At 40.5% G+C, this 19,931-nt stretch overlaps 1 protein-coding gene across 1 annotated transcript; it reads right to left on the bottom strand.

Annotated features, from left to right (window-relative positions):
- Positions 1-2,466: 2,466 nt before the first annotated feature.
- Positions 2,467-8,813, bottom strand: LOC118622647 (methyl-CpG-binding domain protein 3-like 1). The gene is made up of 2 exons (XM_036250069.1): positions 8,710-8,813; positions 2,467-3,051 (listed from the first exon to the last, which is right to left on the bottom strand). Exon 2 carries the CDS (start codon positions 3,031-3,033, stop codon positions 2,467-2,469), a length of 567 nt encoding a protein of 188 aa, XP_036105962.1. The 5' UTR covers positions 3,034-3,051; positions 8,710-8,813.
- Positions 8,814-19,931: the final 11,118 nt, after the last annotated feature.

Genomic DNA, 19,931 nt, shown 5'->3' with positions numbered 1-19,931 from the left:
TTGCCTGGCTGGGGTCTCTGAAGGATCTGGGTCATTAGTCATACAGTCTGGATTGTTTTTTTGTAGTTTTCTATTGATACTAATCACAGGGCATGGTGATACTAAGAAACACACTAAAAATCTCCTGAATTTCATACATAGTCATCCTGACCTCCACTGCAGGGTAGTAGTAGGAAGCCTGAGTTCCCAAGCAACACCAAGGCTATAAAGACAGTGTCTGCTTTAGATTTAAGGATAAATAAAACTCAGGGGAAAATAGACCTGTGGGAAAAACAATTAAGTCTCCCCTGCCCCACCACCTTTCTCTGCATTGAATCCAATTAGACAGTTCCAGCAGAGGCTTCCCAACAAGAAGCCCAAAGCATCGCAGGCATGAGGAAGGCTGTGCTGTCTTGCTTTGGGTGTGTGGGAATAGACTGCATGACGTCTATTCAGAAGACCACAGCTGAAGATACCCAAGGGCTAAGAATGAAAATTACACTAATGCTACTCATTCACACATTTTTGGTGTGAGCTTCACATCCTCAGTCATTCTCTAAGAACGTTTCCTCTAAAAATTATACTAATGATAACAATAGCCATCAGTTTTGACTACTAATATCTGCTAAGTAAAATGACTGGCAAGCTCTGCATGCATATCTCAATTACACTCATCATCCTTTTTCTTTTTTTTCTTTATTTTTTTTTTTGTGTGTGTCGAGGGCTGACTTTCAATAGATCACAGCGAGGGAGCTGCTCTGCTACGTACAAAACCCCAACCCTCATCATCTTTGAGGGCTTTATTCCCATTTTATAGCTAAAAATATAGAGGCTCAGAAATATTAAGTAACTTAACAAGGAAGGAAAATTACTAAGAATCTAATTTAAATACCTAGCCAAACTATTTGTTAAAGAGATAAAGACATTTTTAGGCATACAGACAGACTCAAAGTTGGCCTCCCACAGGCCTTTAGTAAAAGAACCAGTAAAGAATGTACATCAGGAAGAAGAAATGTAAACCTAGAAAAATATAACAGAAATAATGAGGAAAAAAAGAAAATTAAGTGTATCTAAATTAGTATTAATTTTAACATAAGACATTAAAATACATTCTAAGTAAAATTCCAGATGATTACCACATGGGAGAATAGAAGAGAGAAGATTCAATTAAAAAATAGTTCATTTTTAGGGAAGATATAAATACTATGGATGCTCTAGTATTGTTTAATGCATCACTCTCAGAAAGTGATAAATATGTCACACAAATTTAGTAATGATAAAGAGGATTTGATAATACGACACGCTTGATCAGGCAAATAGACAAATAAATCCCACCAAGCAGTAGCTGATTGTTAGATCAATGACGCTGGAAATAGCCTCTCTTGATATTGTGATGCCCCAAATGGCATGCCAATCTTTGTGAATTAAATTTCAAACACAGCCCTGGCCAGTTTGGCTCAGCGGTTAGAGCGTCGGCCTGCGGTACAGAGAGACCCAGGTTCGGTTCCCGCTAAGGGCATGTACCTCGGTTGCAGTTTGTCCCCGGCCCTGGTTGGTCGTGCGGGTGGCGGCCACTCGATGTGTCCCTTCACGTCGATGTTTCTCACTCTCTCTCCCTTCCTCTCTCTCCCTCCCACTCTATCTGTACAAAAAAATGGAAAAATATCCTCGGGTGAGGATAAAAACAAAAACAAAAACAAAAAAATTTCAAACACATATAAATCTAAAAAATAAAGGAAAGTCTGGCATTTCATTATATGCAACTCTGAATTGCCCTGGCCGGTTTGGCTTAGAGCGTTGGCCTGAGGACCAATGAATCGCAGGTTCAATTCCAGTTAAGGGCATGTACCTCGGTTGCGGTTCGTCCCCCGCCCTGGTCGGGTGGTGCGGGAGGCAACCAGTCGATGTGGCTCTATCACATTGATGTTTCTCTCTGTCTCTCTCTCCCTCCCTCCCACTCTATCTAATAATAAGTAGAAAAAATATCCTCAGGTGAGGAATAAAAAAACTCTGAATTAACATGCAGCAAAGGACAGAAAAATAAAGACCTAGAAGTAGATATTTTAGGACATAGATATAAAAATTCTTTAATAAAATATTATTTTGGAATCTGCTGGAATATTACACAATAAGAATAATCCATTCTGACTAGGTAGATTTTACTCTGTGACTGTGAGGGCAAAACACTAAATAGTTCCATGACTTTGATAACTCTCTGTTGACTTTAAAATACAAGTAAATAACACACATAGCAAAGGAAAATGAAAGTTCAACGTGAAAAGGAAAGATCTCCTTTCTCACCTCACCTGACACCCAATCTTTCACCCCAAATGATCACTGTCTATGTATTCTATATTACATAAAGAAAAGTATTGGTATATTTTAAAGTCTCAAAAGCTCAAAACAAGAAAACATTAGAGACACTGCAAAGAGACAATAATAAAGTGGTGGGCTTCATTTCATCTGCACCATCTTCTCTTTTCTTCCCTAGTGTTCTTCCGGACATCCTTCTTGGTCCCTCGCTTTCTCTGCCTTGCGAGCAAGTCTGTCTGCAGTCAACGCTATCGCCAGTCTGTCTCTTGCCATCTTCATTTTCCTTTCCTGTTTACTGATATCTTTCTCAGTTACCAGAAATTGTTTGCAGGGGAGCTGTGGGATACCCAGACCAGATCTTGGAATCATCTCTGCCAAATGTGAGGACCCAGCAGGGTGAGGACCACCTGCGAGAACACCTGGCAGGGACTCACCTGTGCAACTGGGCACAAGTGTTTGCAAGGCTTTGGTAAGATCGAAAGGACTTAACAGTTGTCCCGTGGTGCTGCAGGCCTGGAGTCCTTGAAGTCTCTTCTGCCAGCAAACCTGTTGGGGCTTGTCCAGGGTTTCCTCCAAGTGATGGTATCTGACCTCATTGCCTGGGTGGGATGTGATTCTCGTAACTGGACTCTTGAATATGTAATTGGACATCCTCAAAGGGATGGAGATGCTTAAATCAGGGTTTGGTTTGGATTGGTCTACCCAGTCATGATGCTTCCTCTGTGAAGTCTTGACCATCATATCTCTTTTCCATTTACTCTATAAAAATAAATCGTGAAATTGTATCTACATGATACATGAAACCTGACTTCTTAGGACTTCAGCTGTCTTGTACTTCTGCCCTCCCTCTGGGGATAGATCTGCCCTGCATCCTGGGACATCATCAAGCTGACTTGTGTCGAGAACAGAAAACTCAAGGTCAAAACCCAGAACCTATTCCAGATCATTTCTCCTCTCACATCTTATAAGACCTTCTCCTTTATGAGTATGATTCTATTCTTTTTGTCCTTGTCCTCTCAACTGCACCTGATTGAATCTTGGTACTGTCTCATGACACACTCCCCAGTTTTTTTCTAAGTCCAAAATCCTACCATTCTTCTGTATTATGTAAGTATTCATTTGGTTAAAACCATTGACCATTTGGTTTTTAGAGCTAAAATCATTAGTGACATCACCAGCTGACCCACTTTTAGTGACTGACTCCCCTATCCCAGGAGTTAGGTCACATTCGAAAATGTATAATTCAGAAAACATATTCACCCACTAAAAATTTATGATTTCCAATATTTTTATACACTCATACCATAGATACCTACCTGTTTCTCAAGATTGCGAGGTATGCCAGATCACTATATTCTTATCTTAATTTCTCCACTTCTATTCTTATCAATATAGGCACGGTTCTTAGGGAAAGATGCTGGGAAAAACAGAAGGCAGCAGGAAAAGAGGAAGAACAAACAGGAGACGGATTGACTCCACAGAATAAGCCATAGATGTGAGTCTCCAGGAGCTGGGCAGGACTGCTAAGGACAGGACATGGTGCACATCACTCATTCATAGTGTTGCCGGGAGTCAGAGCTGACTCAAGGGCACATAACACACACATTCCTATCAGTCCTGGATTCCATGGACTATGATCTCAATAATTTCCTGGAATAATCCAAAATTCTTTACCCTCATCACTTCTGTCGTAAAACTTCAACTCCAAAGATCCCGATTATCTACCACACCGTAGCTGCTGCTGGTCTTAAGATACCTGCACGATATTTTGGTACCACTGTAAAAACGAAATAATCTACATCTATCAGGAAACACCCATAATGCCTGAAAATTTTACTTTCTTTTAATGTGTTGGCATATTTACACCTTGATTTTTCCAAAAACCTGTTTCAAATTTTCTCCACTTCTTTATTTCATATATATTTGATATCCCTTAATTTGTCTGCTATTTCACAGAAAAAAAATTGTGAAATACTACTAGATAGAAATTTTATTGCTGTAGTTGTCAAATCTGCAAATATCTCTGATAAGCTTCCATTGCTTTCCACTTTCCCCTAATTATATTTATTATTATTATTATTATTTTTTATTCCTCACCTGAGGATATTTTTCTACTTATTATCAGATAGAGTGGGAGGGAGGGAGCGAGAGGGACAGAGAGAGACATCGATGTGATAGAGCCACATCGACTGGTTGCCTCCTGCACGACCCAACCACAGCCAGGGACAAACCGCAACCTAGGTATGTGCCCTTGACCGGAGTCAAACCCACGACTCATTATTCCACAGGCCAATGCTCTAACCGCTGAGCCAAACCGGCCAGGGCTCTAATTATATTTCAAGAAGTTTATTTTATTCTCCAGTGGTGATCTGGATCTCATCCCTTCCTCCTTCTTATTAAGCTCACCCCCCTCCCCAATATTCCCATATTGCCCCTTTTCTTTTTGTTGTTAATTCTTACCTGAGGATATTTTTCCATTCATTTTTAGATATAGTGGAATGGAGGGAGGAACACACGGAGGGAGGGAGGAACACAGAGAGAGAGAAAGAGAGAGAGAGAGACATTGATGTGAGAGGGGCACATTGATGGGCTGCTTCCTGCACGACCCTGATCAGGACCGGGGACCAAACTGCAACTGAGGTACATTCCCTTGACAGGAATGGAACCTGAGACTCGTTGGTCCAAGGGACAACTCTCTAACAGCTGAGCCAAACCGGCCAGGGCTGCCTCTCTACTTTTAATCTCTCTTTATGAACTGAATCCTTCCCTCAGCACTTACATAGCTGTAAGTCTTTCCTAACTACCCAGAAATCTCTCACCTGATCTTCCTGGACCCCTCTTCAACCACTGCTTTTTCTGCTCCCACCCTTCAGTTGTGAGAAAGGTCATCTACATCACGTGTCTCTGTGGCTTCACTTTCAGCCACCTCCTCAGACCATCCGCACTGCCATCCGTGTTCACCATTCTAGGGTAAGGTCACAATGACTCCTTTGTTACTGACTCAAGAGGAACTTTTCATTGTTCATCTGACATGATCTTTAAGTGGAAAACTTTTAAATATATTTGGACAACTTATTTATGTGAATATGATTTTACAGCTGTGAATCTTAAAAATCTAAGTACAGAGCAGGTACATCTCATAAAATACAACTCACGAAGCAAGAGTATGCTATAAACGAAAGTACAAACTGGATTTCTGGACTCAGTACAAAAAAATGTAAGCTGACTCAATGTTTACATTAATGGCATTTAGAAATCAGACATCATAATATCTTGGCTCTAATGGGTTAAAATATACAACTAAAATTACTTTCACCTGTTTTTTTTTTTTACTTTATTTAATGTGGCTACTAAAAAAGTTATATTCCGCCCTGGCCGGTTTGGCTCAGCGGTTAGAGCGTTGGCCTGCGGTACAGAGAGACCCGGGTTTGGTTCCCACTAAGGGCGCGTACCTCAGTTGCAGTTTGTCCCCAGCCCTGGTTGGTCGTGTGGGTGGCAGCCACTCGATGTGTCCCTTCACATCGATGTTTCTCTCTCTCTCTCTTCCTCTCTCTCCCTCCCGCTCTATCTGAACAAAAAATGGAAAAATGTCCTCGGGTGAGGATAAAAAAAAAAAAAGTTATATTCCACAGTATAGAGTGCTTAATTCTACTACTAGACAGAGCTGGTCAAACCACAAGTGAAAATAAAGCCCATGGAAAGTGGTCAGGGAAAATTTTTCCCAAGGCAAGAAGTCTATCCTGGCCCCCACTGCAGGATGCAGCAAACACACACACACACTCACACACACACACACACACACCCCAAAACCAATATTGACCCAGAGTGCCACCACTATTTCTCAAATGCCATGAGGTTACATTCCTACATAGTCCTAATTAGACTCACCTCAAGTGAGAAGTCAGAAGTCAAGACAAGTTACCTGCCTGGCTGGTGTGGCTCAGTGGTTGAGTATCAACCCATGCACCAAGAGGTTGCCGGTTCAATTCCTACTTAGGGCACATGCCCAGGTTGTGGGGGGGTCAATCCCCAGTGGGGGGCATGCAGGAGGCAGCCAATCGATGTTCTCTCTCATTGATGTTTCTCTCTCTCCCTCTCCCTTTCTCTCTCTCTCAAAATCAATAAAGAAAAAAACAATTAAAAGCACTTTTACCTTTACTATGTAAAAATATACAAGATATGTAAAGAATAATTACTCTAGCCAATAAATGAAAAGGAGATGATAGAACATGAATATCATTATTACTAAGTCACTACTGGATTAATGAGTCAGCTTGGGGACAGATGACACTGGATTAATCAGGACCTCATTAGGCTGATTCTGATTAGAGCACCATATTGGTTTTATACGCTAGGGCCTCTGAACTGTCCTGGCCCTGGCTACTATTTAACTACCAAGGTTAACCGGGCAAGTCCTTGATGACAAATCCCCTGGCTTCATTCCTTCTCACAACACCTGGAGGATTTTCCAAAATCCCACTGTCCTGACACTTTTTACCTGCCACAGGTAAGGAAAACATTTTCTCCAGGGTTCATGCTCTGTGTTGCCCAGTTCTGGGGGCGACACTTCTCCCTCGGGGGAAGGAAAGATCAGGGTGCAGACCTAGTGAGCCGCAGGAATTAGCACAAGAACCGGGGTTTGCTGACAGAGGGAAGAGAACCTTTAGTGTGCAGTGCTACCAGGTCCACGAAGCCCCAGTGACTCCTAGGTGGCATCAAGGAGGAGGATGCAGGACAGAGCAGGCACGTTTGGGTGTGACTGCTTGGCAATGCCTGTAGCATAACATCTGTGACACTGGTAGTGCATTCAACAGTGGTGTTTGTTGATTTATTCATCCTATGTTATGGAGTGCTTTCAACATACATTCCGGCCTAGTACTTGCCCTTGAGAGCTTATAGTGTTAGAAAAAAAATTTTTCTTTTTTTTTTTAATCTGCACCCGAGGATATTTTTCCATTTTTCTTCAGATAGAGTGGGAGGGAGGGAGAGAGACATGTCAATTGGTTGCCTCCTGTACAACCCAGACCAGGGCCGGGGACAAACCACAACTGAGGTACATGCCCTTGACTGGAATCGAACCCGTGACTCATTGGTCTGCAGGCCGATGCTCTAACTGCTAAGCCAAACTGGCTAAGACAACACTGTCTTATGTGGTATGTGAAGGCTGAATACTATTATATCGTCTTGGTGACTTTATCTTATATCTTATATCTTATCTTATATAGTTGTGTTTATTTCTCTATTATCTATTATCTATTTTTCTGTTATTTTAAGTGTGAAGTTATTTTGAGGGAACAGAAAGTAGCTGGATTGTGTTTTTCTAGATTTCTTCTTTTTTGCTTGTTCTTGGTACTTCCAATTAGCTCTGGGTTTTCAATTGACCTATGTTGTATAAGAGTTTGTTTTTCTTTATTTGTATTGGCTAAGGTGAAACATCTAGTTCAGTGAGATCCTGGCACTGTGATCAAAGCTAATGCAGACTAAAAGAGCAATGTCTCAGGCAATTATTTAGACCTTTTATCAGGATTGTGTGCATTTGTCCTGCACACCTAAACCTCCCAAATCTGTTAAACACAGAAACACATAGGTGTATGCACGCATATACAAAAGTCGTAGAGACTCTAGAAGCTTTTCACCCATCAAGAGACCTGAGTCAGAAGAATGTATTCAACCAGAGTTAGAACTGGAAAACATCTTTCACAAACTAAGCAACTTTACCACTTAACACAGTTGGAAACTGGGCAGTCGGGCAGGGATTGCGTGTGTAGTGCCATCTGAAGGGTGCAAGGCCAGGACATATTTCTGTTTGACAAGCAGTGTGGGGTCAAGGAAAGATAACTGACTTTGAGTCAGAAGTGATAGTTTCCAGTCTTGGCCAAATCACTTCCTGATGATTATGGAAAAGCTATGATACACCTGCCAATGGGACAGTGGTATCTCTCTATATCAATGTATTGTGGAAGAAGACAACAATGAATTCATAATTTATATATGCATATATTTTAGAATGCTCAAAATCCTTTCATACATCATCTCATTTTTTCCCTTGCAACAACCCTGTTAATGTTGGTACTATTATTATCCCTATTTTACAGAAAGTAAAGTAATTTTTTCAAGGTTTTTGAAAATTCTCAAAATCCTTTCATACATCATCTCATTTTTTCCCTTGCAACAACCCTGTTAATGTTGGTACTATTATTATCCCTATTTTACAGAAAGTAAAGTAATTTCTTCAAGGTTTTTGAGTTAATAAAAACACAGATTTAGGACTTGAGCCTAGTTTTCTGACTTTAAATCCCAGGATCATTTTTGTACCCTGTTCCTTGTCAAAACATTTGAAAATCAAAAGGCACATAGCAAATGTAAGGAACTGGTGTTAATTTTCTGAAAGAGGCACATGTAGGACTGCTCACCAACCTGCAGAAAGCTGCCGGGCTGCAGGCAGACTGAAAACTGGATGAAAATTCAAGAGCTTTTCTGGGCCGGTCCTTTGTAGGTGTTCGGCAAGCAAGTGTTTAAACCTTCAGGGCAGAAAAACATCTGTTGCTTTTGGGGCATTTCTAAGACCATAGCTTCTACAGTCTTCTTTCAAACCCATTCCAGGGTTTTGTTATCTGGATGACAACAACAACAAAAGAGCCCTGTCTTCATGATACAATACAGGTCTCTTTCCTCCTCATACTTCTAAGTTAGGCCTTCTTTGTCAGTATCACTTTTCTGACTCATTCTTGCTACATGTTCCTGTGTGTACCAATTTCTGCTTTAGGAAAGCAGCTTGATTTTTGAGACTCCCAGTTTCTTTCCCATTGCTTTCTTCCTACCAGTCATAGTATAAGAAAATGTTGGTTTTTTAACATTAAAAAATACTTGTTTAATTCCTTCCTTCTTCCTTTCATTTAAATAATTTTCTAACCATTTCCTCCTGAACTTTTTATTCCACAAAACTAATTTGTCTTTTAAAAACCAGGATCAAATAGAGTCTAATTACTACATACAAATGGATGGTCTCATCATTGATTATCATGTCCAGACCCCTGGCTCTTATGGCTAATTGACTAAAATCAAGCAGTTTCATTTCAAAGGTCAGTGAAGTCTAAGGCATCTCGATGGACTGAATAAGAAGCAGTCAGGGACATCCAGCTTCCCATCTGAGAGGGCAGAGCTACACCTTCCCAGAGCCTGCCAGGGATGGAAATTCCACGGATCTCTTGCTTGCTGTCTCATTTGGGGTATTCTAACAAAATACCACGGACTGGGTGACTTAAACAACAGGCATTTATTTTTCACAGTTCTGGAAGCTGTAAGTCCAAGGTCAGGGTGCCAGCACAGACGGTGTCTGGTGACAGGTCTCTTCCTGGCTCGTAGATGGCTGCCTCCTTGCTGTGTACTCACATGGTGGAGAGAGATGGCTCTGGTCACTTCCTCTTCTTATCCCATTATTGAGGTCTCATCCTCATGACCTCATCTAATCTAATTACCTCCCAAAGACCCCACATCCAAATACCATCCCTTTAGGGCTTGAAGGGATACAAACATTCAGTCCATAACAATCGCCTCAATCAATATTTTGTCTTCTAGGTAGTCCAGAGGCTGCCTCATGTTCAGAATCTATCTATTCCTTCCTTCCTTCCTTCCTTCCTTCCTTCCTTCCTTCCTTCCTTCCTTCCTTCCTTCCTTCCTTCCTTCCTTCCTTCCTTCCTTCCTTTCTTCCTTCCTTCCTTTCTTTCTTCTTTCTTTCTTTTCTTTCTTTTCTTTCTTCTTTCTTTCTTTCTTTCTTTCTTTCTTTCTTTCTTTCTTTCTTTCCTTCCTTCCTTCCTTCCTTCCTTCCTTCCTTCCTTCCTTCCTCTTTCTTTCTTTTCTTTCTTTCTTTCTTTCTTTCTTTCTTTCTTTCTTTCTTTCTTTCTTTCTCTTTCTTTCTTTCTTTCTTTTCTTTTCTTTCTTTCTTTCTTTCTTTCTTTCTTTCTTTCTTTCTTTCTTTCTTTCTTTCTATATGCTCTTATTGATTTTATAGAGGGAGATAGAAACATTGATATAAGAAACACTGATCAGTTGCCTCCTAAATGCCCCCAGTGGGGATTGTACCCTGACCAGGAATCGAACTGGGGCCTCTCAGTCCATGGGACGATGCTCAATCCACTGAGCCACGCCAGCCAGGCATAATGTTTTTAAAAGCATCAAGGCATCAAGTAAAATATATAGGGTTACAAAGGAAACCTATTATTTTGAAATATAATTGTCAAAACATTTAAAAAATATTTTGTGATATATTAATATATGTGCTTCTTTACTAATGCATTAACTAGCAAGTTCTAGCAGCAGGTCTAATAGCTACTAGTGAGAAATATAAATGACATTTTGAGATACCTGCAACAACTGTAAATGTGGTACGAAAATATCTCATTTCTGTTGGTGACAGAGAGTCACAAGTAGTACTGTTAATATTACTATGGCTTGCGGCCTAGATCCATAACAGAAGGAAAGTCTAAGTTTCATTTAGAGGTTAGTGACAAGGAAGATGTAATTTTTTCTTAACCAAGTTCACAGACCCCCCGAATTGAACAGTCTGTGGACCCCAGGTTTAGGATCAACATGTATTTGACTGTTAGAAATGTTGCTCAGTCTCTTGGCTGCCACTCTGCCTGGGCAAATTCTGGACTCATCACCTCTTGATCTGTCTTCTAGATCTTGGTGCAGCCATTCTTCACTTGCTCATCAGTTCTTTGATGTCTTTTGAAAAATGCCTTTTCTATTTCGTCCTATTTTTAAATTGTTTCCAGTATAAGAGTTGACCTAATTGCTTAGTCTACCATTACAGGAAGCAGAGGTGCCTGCACCTGTGATCTCTCCACCTTGATGTACACAGGGACTTATTTCTTTTTACCTGGGTTGCTAGCATAGCCATTGGTTTCTAGCCCCCTAACCCCCTAGTCTGGCTTCCATTCTGCAGTCACCAGAGAAAATTTTCTAGATACAAATCAGATTTCTAAAATGCAAATCTGATCATATTAGATATTAGCTTAAAGTCATTCAGAGGCCCCAAAATGTTTTAGTATAATCCAAATGCTTTAGTTAAACCAGACTCCTATTAAGACTTATACATCATGTAAGTCTTGTAAGTCTCCTATAAGACTTATAAAAGGGGGGAAATGGGGACATCTATAATATAGTCAACAATAAAAAGAAAAAAGAGACTTATAAGACTCCTAAGCCCTTGCCAGTGTTGCTCAGTGGTTAGAGCGTTGGCCTGTGCACCGAAGGGTTGTGGTTTGATTCTCAGTCAAGGGCAGGTACCTGGGTTGCAGGTTTAATCCCCAGCCCAGTCGGGACATGAGAGGCAACCAATCTCTGTGTATCTCTCACATCAATGTCTCTCTCCCTGCCCCCCACCCCTTCTTCCCTTCCACTCTCTCTAAAAATCAATGGAAAAAATATACTCAGGTGAGGATTAACACACACACACACACACAGAAGACAACTCCCAAAAGACAGGAAGTGGCTCCCTCTCACACCGAAACTCACATCCTAATCTCTTACCATGCCCAACTCCTTGGAGTGCCCAGAGTACTGTATGTGCCCAAAGCTTCTGTGCCTTTGCACATGGTATTTCTGCCCCAAACAGCCATCCCTCTTCCCTCCTTGGACTGGCTAGCTCTTCATTTTTAATTGTTATTTTCATGATTTTGGAAGTTAGATTGCCACTTTCTCTAAAGTAATGTGAATGATAGTGGTTACTTTCTCTAAGGAGTCTGTTTAAAAGACTCAACCTCACTCCAGTGAAGCTATCATTGCACAAAACATGTTTGGATCTTCTTTCCGTCTGTGGTATTTACTTGCAGAATACTGCAAGGTAATCAAGAGGAAGAACTCTGGAGCTCTGGACTCACTGGGGTTTGTATCCCATCTCCACCTAGTAGCTATGTGGCCTTCAGTACCTTCATCTATTTCTCATCTATAAAATGAAGATACCAATATTAATTACCTTGTAAATGTATAAAGATTAAAATTTATTTGTGAACACTTATATGGTAGGAACTGTTGACGATCATGCAGATATAAAATGAACATGTGCCAAAGATTTTATTTAACTTACTATTTAATGAACCAGAAAAGTGTTAAAAGTGGTTCAAATGAAGATTTGATTTTATTATTTTCTACAGGACATTCATTTGCATTCCCATGGACAGGAACCATTTACATAGCAACAGGTAGAAAATATTCTCATTATTATCAGTTTTCTAGAAATTAATTTCTACCTCTATGGAGTTGTAAAATAGCCTATTCAAATACATGATCACATACCCTACAAGGATCAAGCATCCTATTGAAAGGATAATCCAGTAATCTTTTTTATTCATTCCAAGTCTTTAGTTTTTCTTTGCATAGGGTGATTATAAAGATTTACAACTTAAAGTATAGAACAGTCTGATACATAGTAAATACTTAGTAAACCTTAGACATTATTATTATTGCCTTCAGAATTTACAGTACATTCCTTTGAATACCTGCAGTAGTTGTTTTTCAGCCATGGAAGGAATATTCAATTTTTTGGAAACAGCTGAATTATTTGAAATCAAGTCCGTTAAATAAGAATACTGATTTTGCTTTTTAAACAAGTCTTTTTTTCTTAACAAGATGAGGATACTTTCAGAGTGAGTTGATCAGATACATTAAAAAAAATATATATCAATTTTTAGAGGATTCTGGGAAGATGGTGAAGTAGAAAGCACCAGGAATCTGTCTCTCCACCTAGACAATGCACTGGCAGAATTTGTCTGATATAACTATTTCAGAACTCTGGAGTCTGTTGAAGGCTTGCCACTTGCAGGGGAAGATCTAAATGGTAAACTACAGCTAATTTTGGCCAATTTCAGCTGTTAGCACAGTAGCAGCTACCCATCCTCCATCCTTAGCCATATGGAAAGTGTTCCTGAAGCAGCTTGCACACAGCTTGAGGGAGCAGGGGTGGGCACAAAGAACCCTGCTCTCCAAATATTGGGGATCTGTGCTCTGAGAGCTGATCACTGCTTCTAATTACAGAGGTGAAGACACAGAGGCGGGCAACCCCTGTTGTTGGGCATCCCCTCATTGTTGCAAGGCCCTTCCCCTCTGCATAAAGTGACTTACAGGGGATTTAAAGGGCTGGTAACCTTTCCTTTCACCTGTATTTTTTGCTTTTTCCCCATTCAGGAGTCAGACTTCAAGACTAGAACATTAAAATAAACAACTGCATATACAGAGAAAATTAGAATGTGACTGCATGTGTTTAAGGAAAGGCTCAGAAAAGGCCCAAGAAGACATTAAGTTTACACCTAAGGCTGACCTTGGCACTGAGACAAAAAACAAAAAAACCCACAATAACAAAAAGAGTAAGCCCTGAAAAGGGAGAGAATACCTAATTGTAAAAATACCAGACAAAGACTTTAAAACAACTATCTTAAGGATGCTCAAATAACTAAAGGAAGATGTGGAAAAAGTCAAGAAATGATGAATGATGTGTGGACAAAATGGAAATATCAGTAAAGACACATAAAACCTAAAAAAAAAAGAAAGAAAAAAAAGAAAAACATTCTGGAGCTGAAAATTTCAATAACTGAAATAAAAAAATTGCTATAGGAATTCAAAGGCATATCAAAGGAATTTCAACAGGCAGAAGCAAGATTCAATGAATTTGATGACAGAGCAATGGAAATGATCAAGGCTAAGTAACTAAAAGAAAAAAGCTTGAAGTGAACAGAGCCTAAGGGACCTGTGGGATACATCATCAAAAGGCCCAAAATATGCAGTGTGAGAGTCCCAGAAAAAGAAGAGATAGAAAGGGACAGAGAGAATAAAGAAATAATGGCTGAAAACTTTCCTAATTTGATGAAAGACAAACATCCAAGAAGCTCAACAAACGCCAAATGAGATGAATTCAGAGACCCATATTGAGACACGTTATAATCACACTTTCAAAAGCCAAGACAGAGAGTCTTGAAAGCAGAAAGACATGAATCATTACATAGGGATCCTCAATTAAGACTATCAGAAGATTTCTCATCAGAAACTTTGGAGGCCAGAAGACAGCAGGGTGTTATACGCAAACTACTAAAACAAAATACTGTCAACCAAGAATTCTATATATAGCACAACTGTCCATCAAAAGTGAAGGATAAATTAAGACTTTTCCAGACAAACAAAAGTTGAGGGAGTTTGTGACCACTAGACTTGTCTTGCAAGAAATGCTCAAAGGAGTCCTGCAAGGTAAAGAGAAAAGACACTAGACAGTAACTCTATACATGAACAATCTGAAAAAAAAAAAATTACAAACAGCTTCATTTATAATAGCATTGAAAAGAATATTTAGGAATTAACTAAGGAGGTAAAAGACTTGTACAATAAAAACTATGAAACATTGCTGAGACATTTAAAAAGACCTAAATAAACAAAACACATCCTATGTTCATGGACCAAAAGACTTAATATTGTTAAAATTTCACTACTATCCCAAGCAATGTATACATGCAATCTCTATTAAAATCCCACTTTTTTTTTTTTTTCAGAAACAGAAAAAAAAAAACCCATCCTAAAATTCATATGGAATATCAAGGGACCGTGAATAGCCAAAACAATCTTGAAAAAGAACAAAACTAGAGAACTCACATTTCCTGACTTCAAAACCTAATACAAAGCTACAGTAATCAGAACAGTGATAAAGACAGACATACAGACCAATGGAACAGAATAAAGAAATCAGAAATGGACCCTCACATATATGGTTGAATGATTTTTTAAAAATGTGTTTTCACCAAATTTTTGGAGAGAGGGAGGGAGAGAGATATAAACATTGATGTGAGAGAGAAACACCAATCGGCCACCTCCTATACACTTTCTACAGGGAATCCAGCCCGCAACCTGGGCACGTGCCCTGACAGGGAATCAAACCGGGACATCTCAGTCTATGGGTCAATGCTCAATTCACTGAGCCACACTGGCCGGGCAAGGTTGAATGATTTTTGACAAAGATGCCAAGGGACCATTCAGTGGGGGGATAGAACAGTCTTTTCAACAAATGGTGCTGGGAAAATTGGATATCCACATACAAAAGAATGAAGTTAAACCTTTACCTAATACCATCTACAAATTTATTCAAAATGGATCAAGAACCTAAATTTAAGACCCAAAACAATGAAATTCTTAGAAGAAAACATACCACAAAATCTTCACAACACAGGATTTGGCTATTATCTCTTGAATATAATATCAAAGAGACAAGTGACAAAAGGAAAAACTGACAAACTAAATGTTATGAAAATTTTAAAATTTTTATGCATCAAAAAATGGGAGACAGAGACTTCCGGTCAAGATGGCGGGTAGGTAAACGCGGTATCGCGTCCTCCCACAACCACATCAAAGTTACAGTCCTCCCACAACCACATCAAAGTTACAATTAAACTACAGAACAACCATCATTCAAAACCACACGAAATCAAGCTGAATGGAAGTCCTACAACTACGGAATTAAAGCAGCAGCCACATCCAGACTGGTAGGAGGGGCGGAGGCGTGAGGGGCGGTGGCAAGACGCCCGGTGGTGAGTCGGGCGGGTCCCATACCCACGTGTGGCGGGTAAAAATCAGGAGGACACCTCGGCTGGGAAGGTTCTTCCTGAGGACTGAGGGGTCCCCGTCCCACATCAGGTGCCCCGCTCAGGGTTCCAGTGCCAGGAAGAGAATCCCCATCACTTCTGGCTGGAAAAACCAGCAGGAACTGAGGCTCAGGGAAGCTGAGGCGGCTGGAGCCCCAGGCAGCTCCCTAAAGGGCCCGTGCTCGGACTTATCGGAATCTCTCCCGCTAAGCTTGGACAGGAGGCAGCTGGAGGGGCACCAGAGACATACAGGGAAGAACTGAGCTGTTTGGCACTGGAGCGAGGGCTGGAAAGGGGGCTTTCTCCGGGACAAACGTGCTGTCAGAGGCCTTTGTTCCTTTGGCGAGCCCTTCCCTGGGGCGGCAGACAGTCTCCATATCTGGGACTCCAGCAACCTGGCTCACACTGGTAGCCCCGCCCTGCTGACTCCCTGAGGCCCCGCCCCACCCCACCCCACCCCACCCCACCCCACCCCACTTTCAGACCCACCCCACTCAACTTTCAGACCCACCCAACTTTCAGACCCACTCAACTTTCAGGCCCACCCAAGCTGTTGCCAGTTGCTTAACCATAGGATTGGCCTGTCTTGGATCCTGCTTCAGGTTTTCCTAAATTCTTCAAACAAGCAGCATCTGGTCTCAACTAGCCCCATACCGCTCGTTAAGTAATACACAGAAACAAACACAGGGAGGCAGCCAAAATGAGGAGACAAAGAAACAGGTCCCAAATGAAAGAACAGAACAAAACCCCAAGAAAAGAACTAAGCGAAATGGAGATAAGCAATCTAACAGATGCTGAGTTCAAAATACTGCTTATAAGGATACTCAATGAAGTCAGTGCGAACCTCAGTGAACTTAGTGAGGGCCTCAAGAGCATAAAAAAGGACCAGTCAGAATTGAAGGAGGCATTAACTGAAATAAAGAATAATTTACACAGCTTCAATACTAGACTACGTAAATCCAAGAAGCAAACCATCGATTTGGAATATAAGGAAGCAAAAAACACCCAATCAGAACAGCAAAAAGAAAAAAGAATCCAAAAAAATGAGGAGAGGGTAAGGAGCCTCTGGGACAACTTCAAGCGTGCCAACATTCGCATCTTGGGGGTGCCAAAAGGAGAAGAAGAACAAGAAATCGAAAACCTGTTTGAAACAATAATGGCAGAAAACTTTCCTAACTTGGTGAAGGAAACAGACATACACATCCAGGAAGCACAGAGAGTCCCAAACAAGATGAACCCCAAGAGGCCCACACCAAGACACATCATCATCAAAATGCAAAAGGTTCAAGACAAAGAGAGAATCTTAAAAGCAGCAAGAGAAAGGCAGCTAGTTACCTACAAGGGAGTTCCCATAAGGCTGTCAGCTGATTTCTCAAAAGAAACTTTGCAGGCCAGAAGGGAGTGGCAAGAAATATTCAGAGTGATGAAAAGCAAGAACCTACAACCAAGATTACTCTATCCTGCAAAGCTGTCATTTAGAATCGATGGCCATATAAAGACTTTCCCAGACAAGAAAAAGTTAAAGGAGTTCATCATCACCAAACCGTTATTATATGAAATGATGAAGTGTCTTTTTTTTTTTTTTATCCTCACCCGAGGATATTTTTCCATTTTTTGTACAGATAGAGTGGGAGGGAGAGAGAGGAAGGGAGAGAGAGAGAGAGAAACATCGATGTGAAGAGACACATCGAGGGGCTGCTACCCGCACGACCAACCAGGGCCGGGGACAAACTGCAACCGAAGTACGTGCCCTTAGCGGGAACCGAACCCGGGTCTCTCCGGACCGCAGGCCGACGCTCTAACCGCTGAGCCAAACCGGCCAGGGCGATGAAGTGTCTTTTTGAAGAAAAAGATAAAATATATGAAGAAACAAAATGGCAATGAATACATATCTATCAACAATGGAATCTACAAACAAAATGAACAGGTAGAACAGAAACATTCTCATAGATACAGAGAACATTTTGTTGGTTGCCAGATGGGAGGGGGTTGGGAGAATGGATGAAAAAGGTGAAGGGATTAAGAAGTACAAATTCATTGCTAGACTGACAAACCTCAAAGGGAAAGGGGTTGGGGGGTGGGAAGAAATAAACCAAAGAACTTATATGCATAGCCAATGGACACAAACAATAGTGTGGGAAAAGGCGGGAGGGGGGCGGGAGTGGGGAGGAGGGGGTCAATGCGGGAAAAATGTGGAACATCCATAATACATTCTACATTCAACAATAAAGATTTAAAAAAACAAAACAACAAAAAAAGTGGGAGACAATATTTGCAAATTGTTGATCTGATAAGGGATTAATATCCAGAATATACAGAAAACTTCTAAAACTCAAGAACAAAAAACTAATTAAAAAATAGGCAAAATCTTGAATAGACATTTCTCCAAAGATACAGGAATAGCCAACAAGCACATGAAGAGATCCTCAACAGCACTAATCATTAGGGAAATGCATATTAAAACTACAACAAGATAACACCGCACACCCATTAGGATGGCTACTGTAAAAAATAGAAAACAAGTGTAGGCAAGGAAGTCGAGAGACTGGAACCAGTGTGTACTGTTGGTGAGAATGTAAAATGGTATATAGCTGCTGTGAAAACCAGTATGGTAGTTCCTCAAAAAAATTAAAACTAGAATTACCGTATGATCCAGCAATTCCACTTCTGGGCATATACAATTAAAAACAGTTTTGAAAAAGTATTTGTATACCCATGTTTATAGCAGCACTACTCACGATAGACAAAAGGTGGAAGCAATCCATTTCCGTCGACAGATGACTGGATACACAAATGTGGTATGCACATATGATGAAATATTTATTCAGCCTTAAAAAGGAAATTCTGACATATGCTACAACAGGGATGGACCTTGAGGACACTATGCTAAATGAAATAAACCAGTCACAAAAAGTGAAATACTACATATATGAGGCATTTGGTGTAGTCAAAATTATAAAGACAGAAAGTAGAATGACTGTTTCCAGGAGCTGTAGGGAGGGGATCATGGGGAGTTATTGTTTAATAGGGATAGAGTTTAAGATTTACAAGATGAAAAGAGTTATGGACATGGATGGTGATAATGGTTACACAGGTGAATGTATTTAATAACACTGAATTGTACATTTAAAAATGGTTAAGATGGCAATTGTTATGTGTATTTTACCACCACCACCACCACACACACACACACACACCCCAAAAAAACAATAAATTCTTGAGGAATTCCAAATGTTTGAGATTTTTAGCCTCCCATAATAATTACTTAAAAAAAATTATATGAAGAATTGAAAAATAATGTGCTTGCTTAACAATTCACTCCAAAGCTTTATGGTTGACCTCATGTACATCACAGAAGGAAGTTTGATGCAAATGAGGATGGCATTAAACCGTTGCCTGCTGGGCCCTGGGCACTGAGTGTACAAAGCGGGGTCTTTTGGCAAGGTCACAGCTGATACTTGATTGATGTGGCTGGAAAAACCTGCAAGCGTTTCTCAGAACAGCCATCTTGCTGGTGACAAGCTTATGACAATCAAGTATGATGCAATCATTTCACAAAAATGTTTGTTATGCTTCCAGTAATGAGTTTTTAACAATAAAGCAAAGCACCACAAACTGAAAAAGTCAATGAACGTCACATGAAGCCACATCATTTCCCTTTCTACTTGGTTTTGAAATTTAACTTCCTTTATTTTAAAACCAGTCTTCCTTTGAAGAGGTGACTAGGAAATGAAGCAATTTACTCTGTAGCTTTAGTAGGATCTTCCACTCCTCCGTGCAGCCTTGCGTGCACAAGACAGGAGTGGGAGACATGAAAATGTAGGTGACACTTGAAGTGTGGTCCCTGTGTCAGCAGCACCTGCACAGCCTAGGATCTCCTCAGAACCCTGGGCCCCACCCCAGAACTCCTGAATCAGAATTTGCACCTGAACATGATCTCCAGGCAATTGGTGTGTATATTAAGACTTAGGAAGCACTTATAACAGCATAGTAGCCCATGCTCTTCTCCTGGCTGCT

Source organism: Molossus molossus, unplaced genomic scaffold (genome assembly GCF_014108415.1).
Source record: "Molossus molossus isolate mMolMol1 unplaced genomic scaffold, mMolMol1.p scaffold_m16_p_9, whole genome shotgun sequence".
In the NCBI taxonomy this organism is placed as follows: Eukaryota; Metazoa; Chordata; class Mammalia; order Chiroptera; family Molossidae; genus Molossus; species Molossus molossus.
Note: the sequence above shows the minus strand (reverse complement) of the source record. Positions and strands in the feature narration are given on the sequence as shown.

What these genes read in the sequence shown, in the direction of transcription:
- LOC118622647 (XM_036250069.1), bottom strand. Translation starts at nt 3,033, where the DNA reads ATGATGGTCAAGACTTCACAGAGGAAGCATCATGACTGGGTAGACCAA.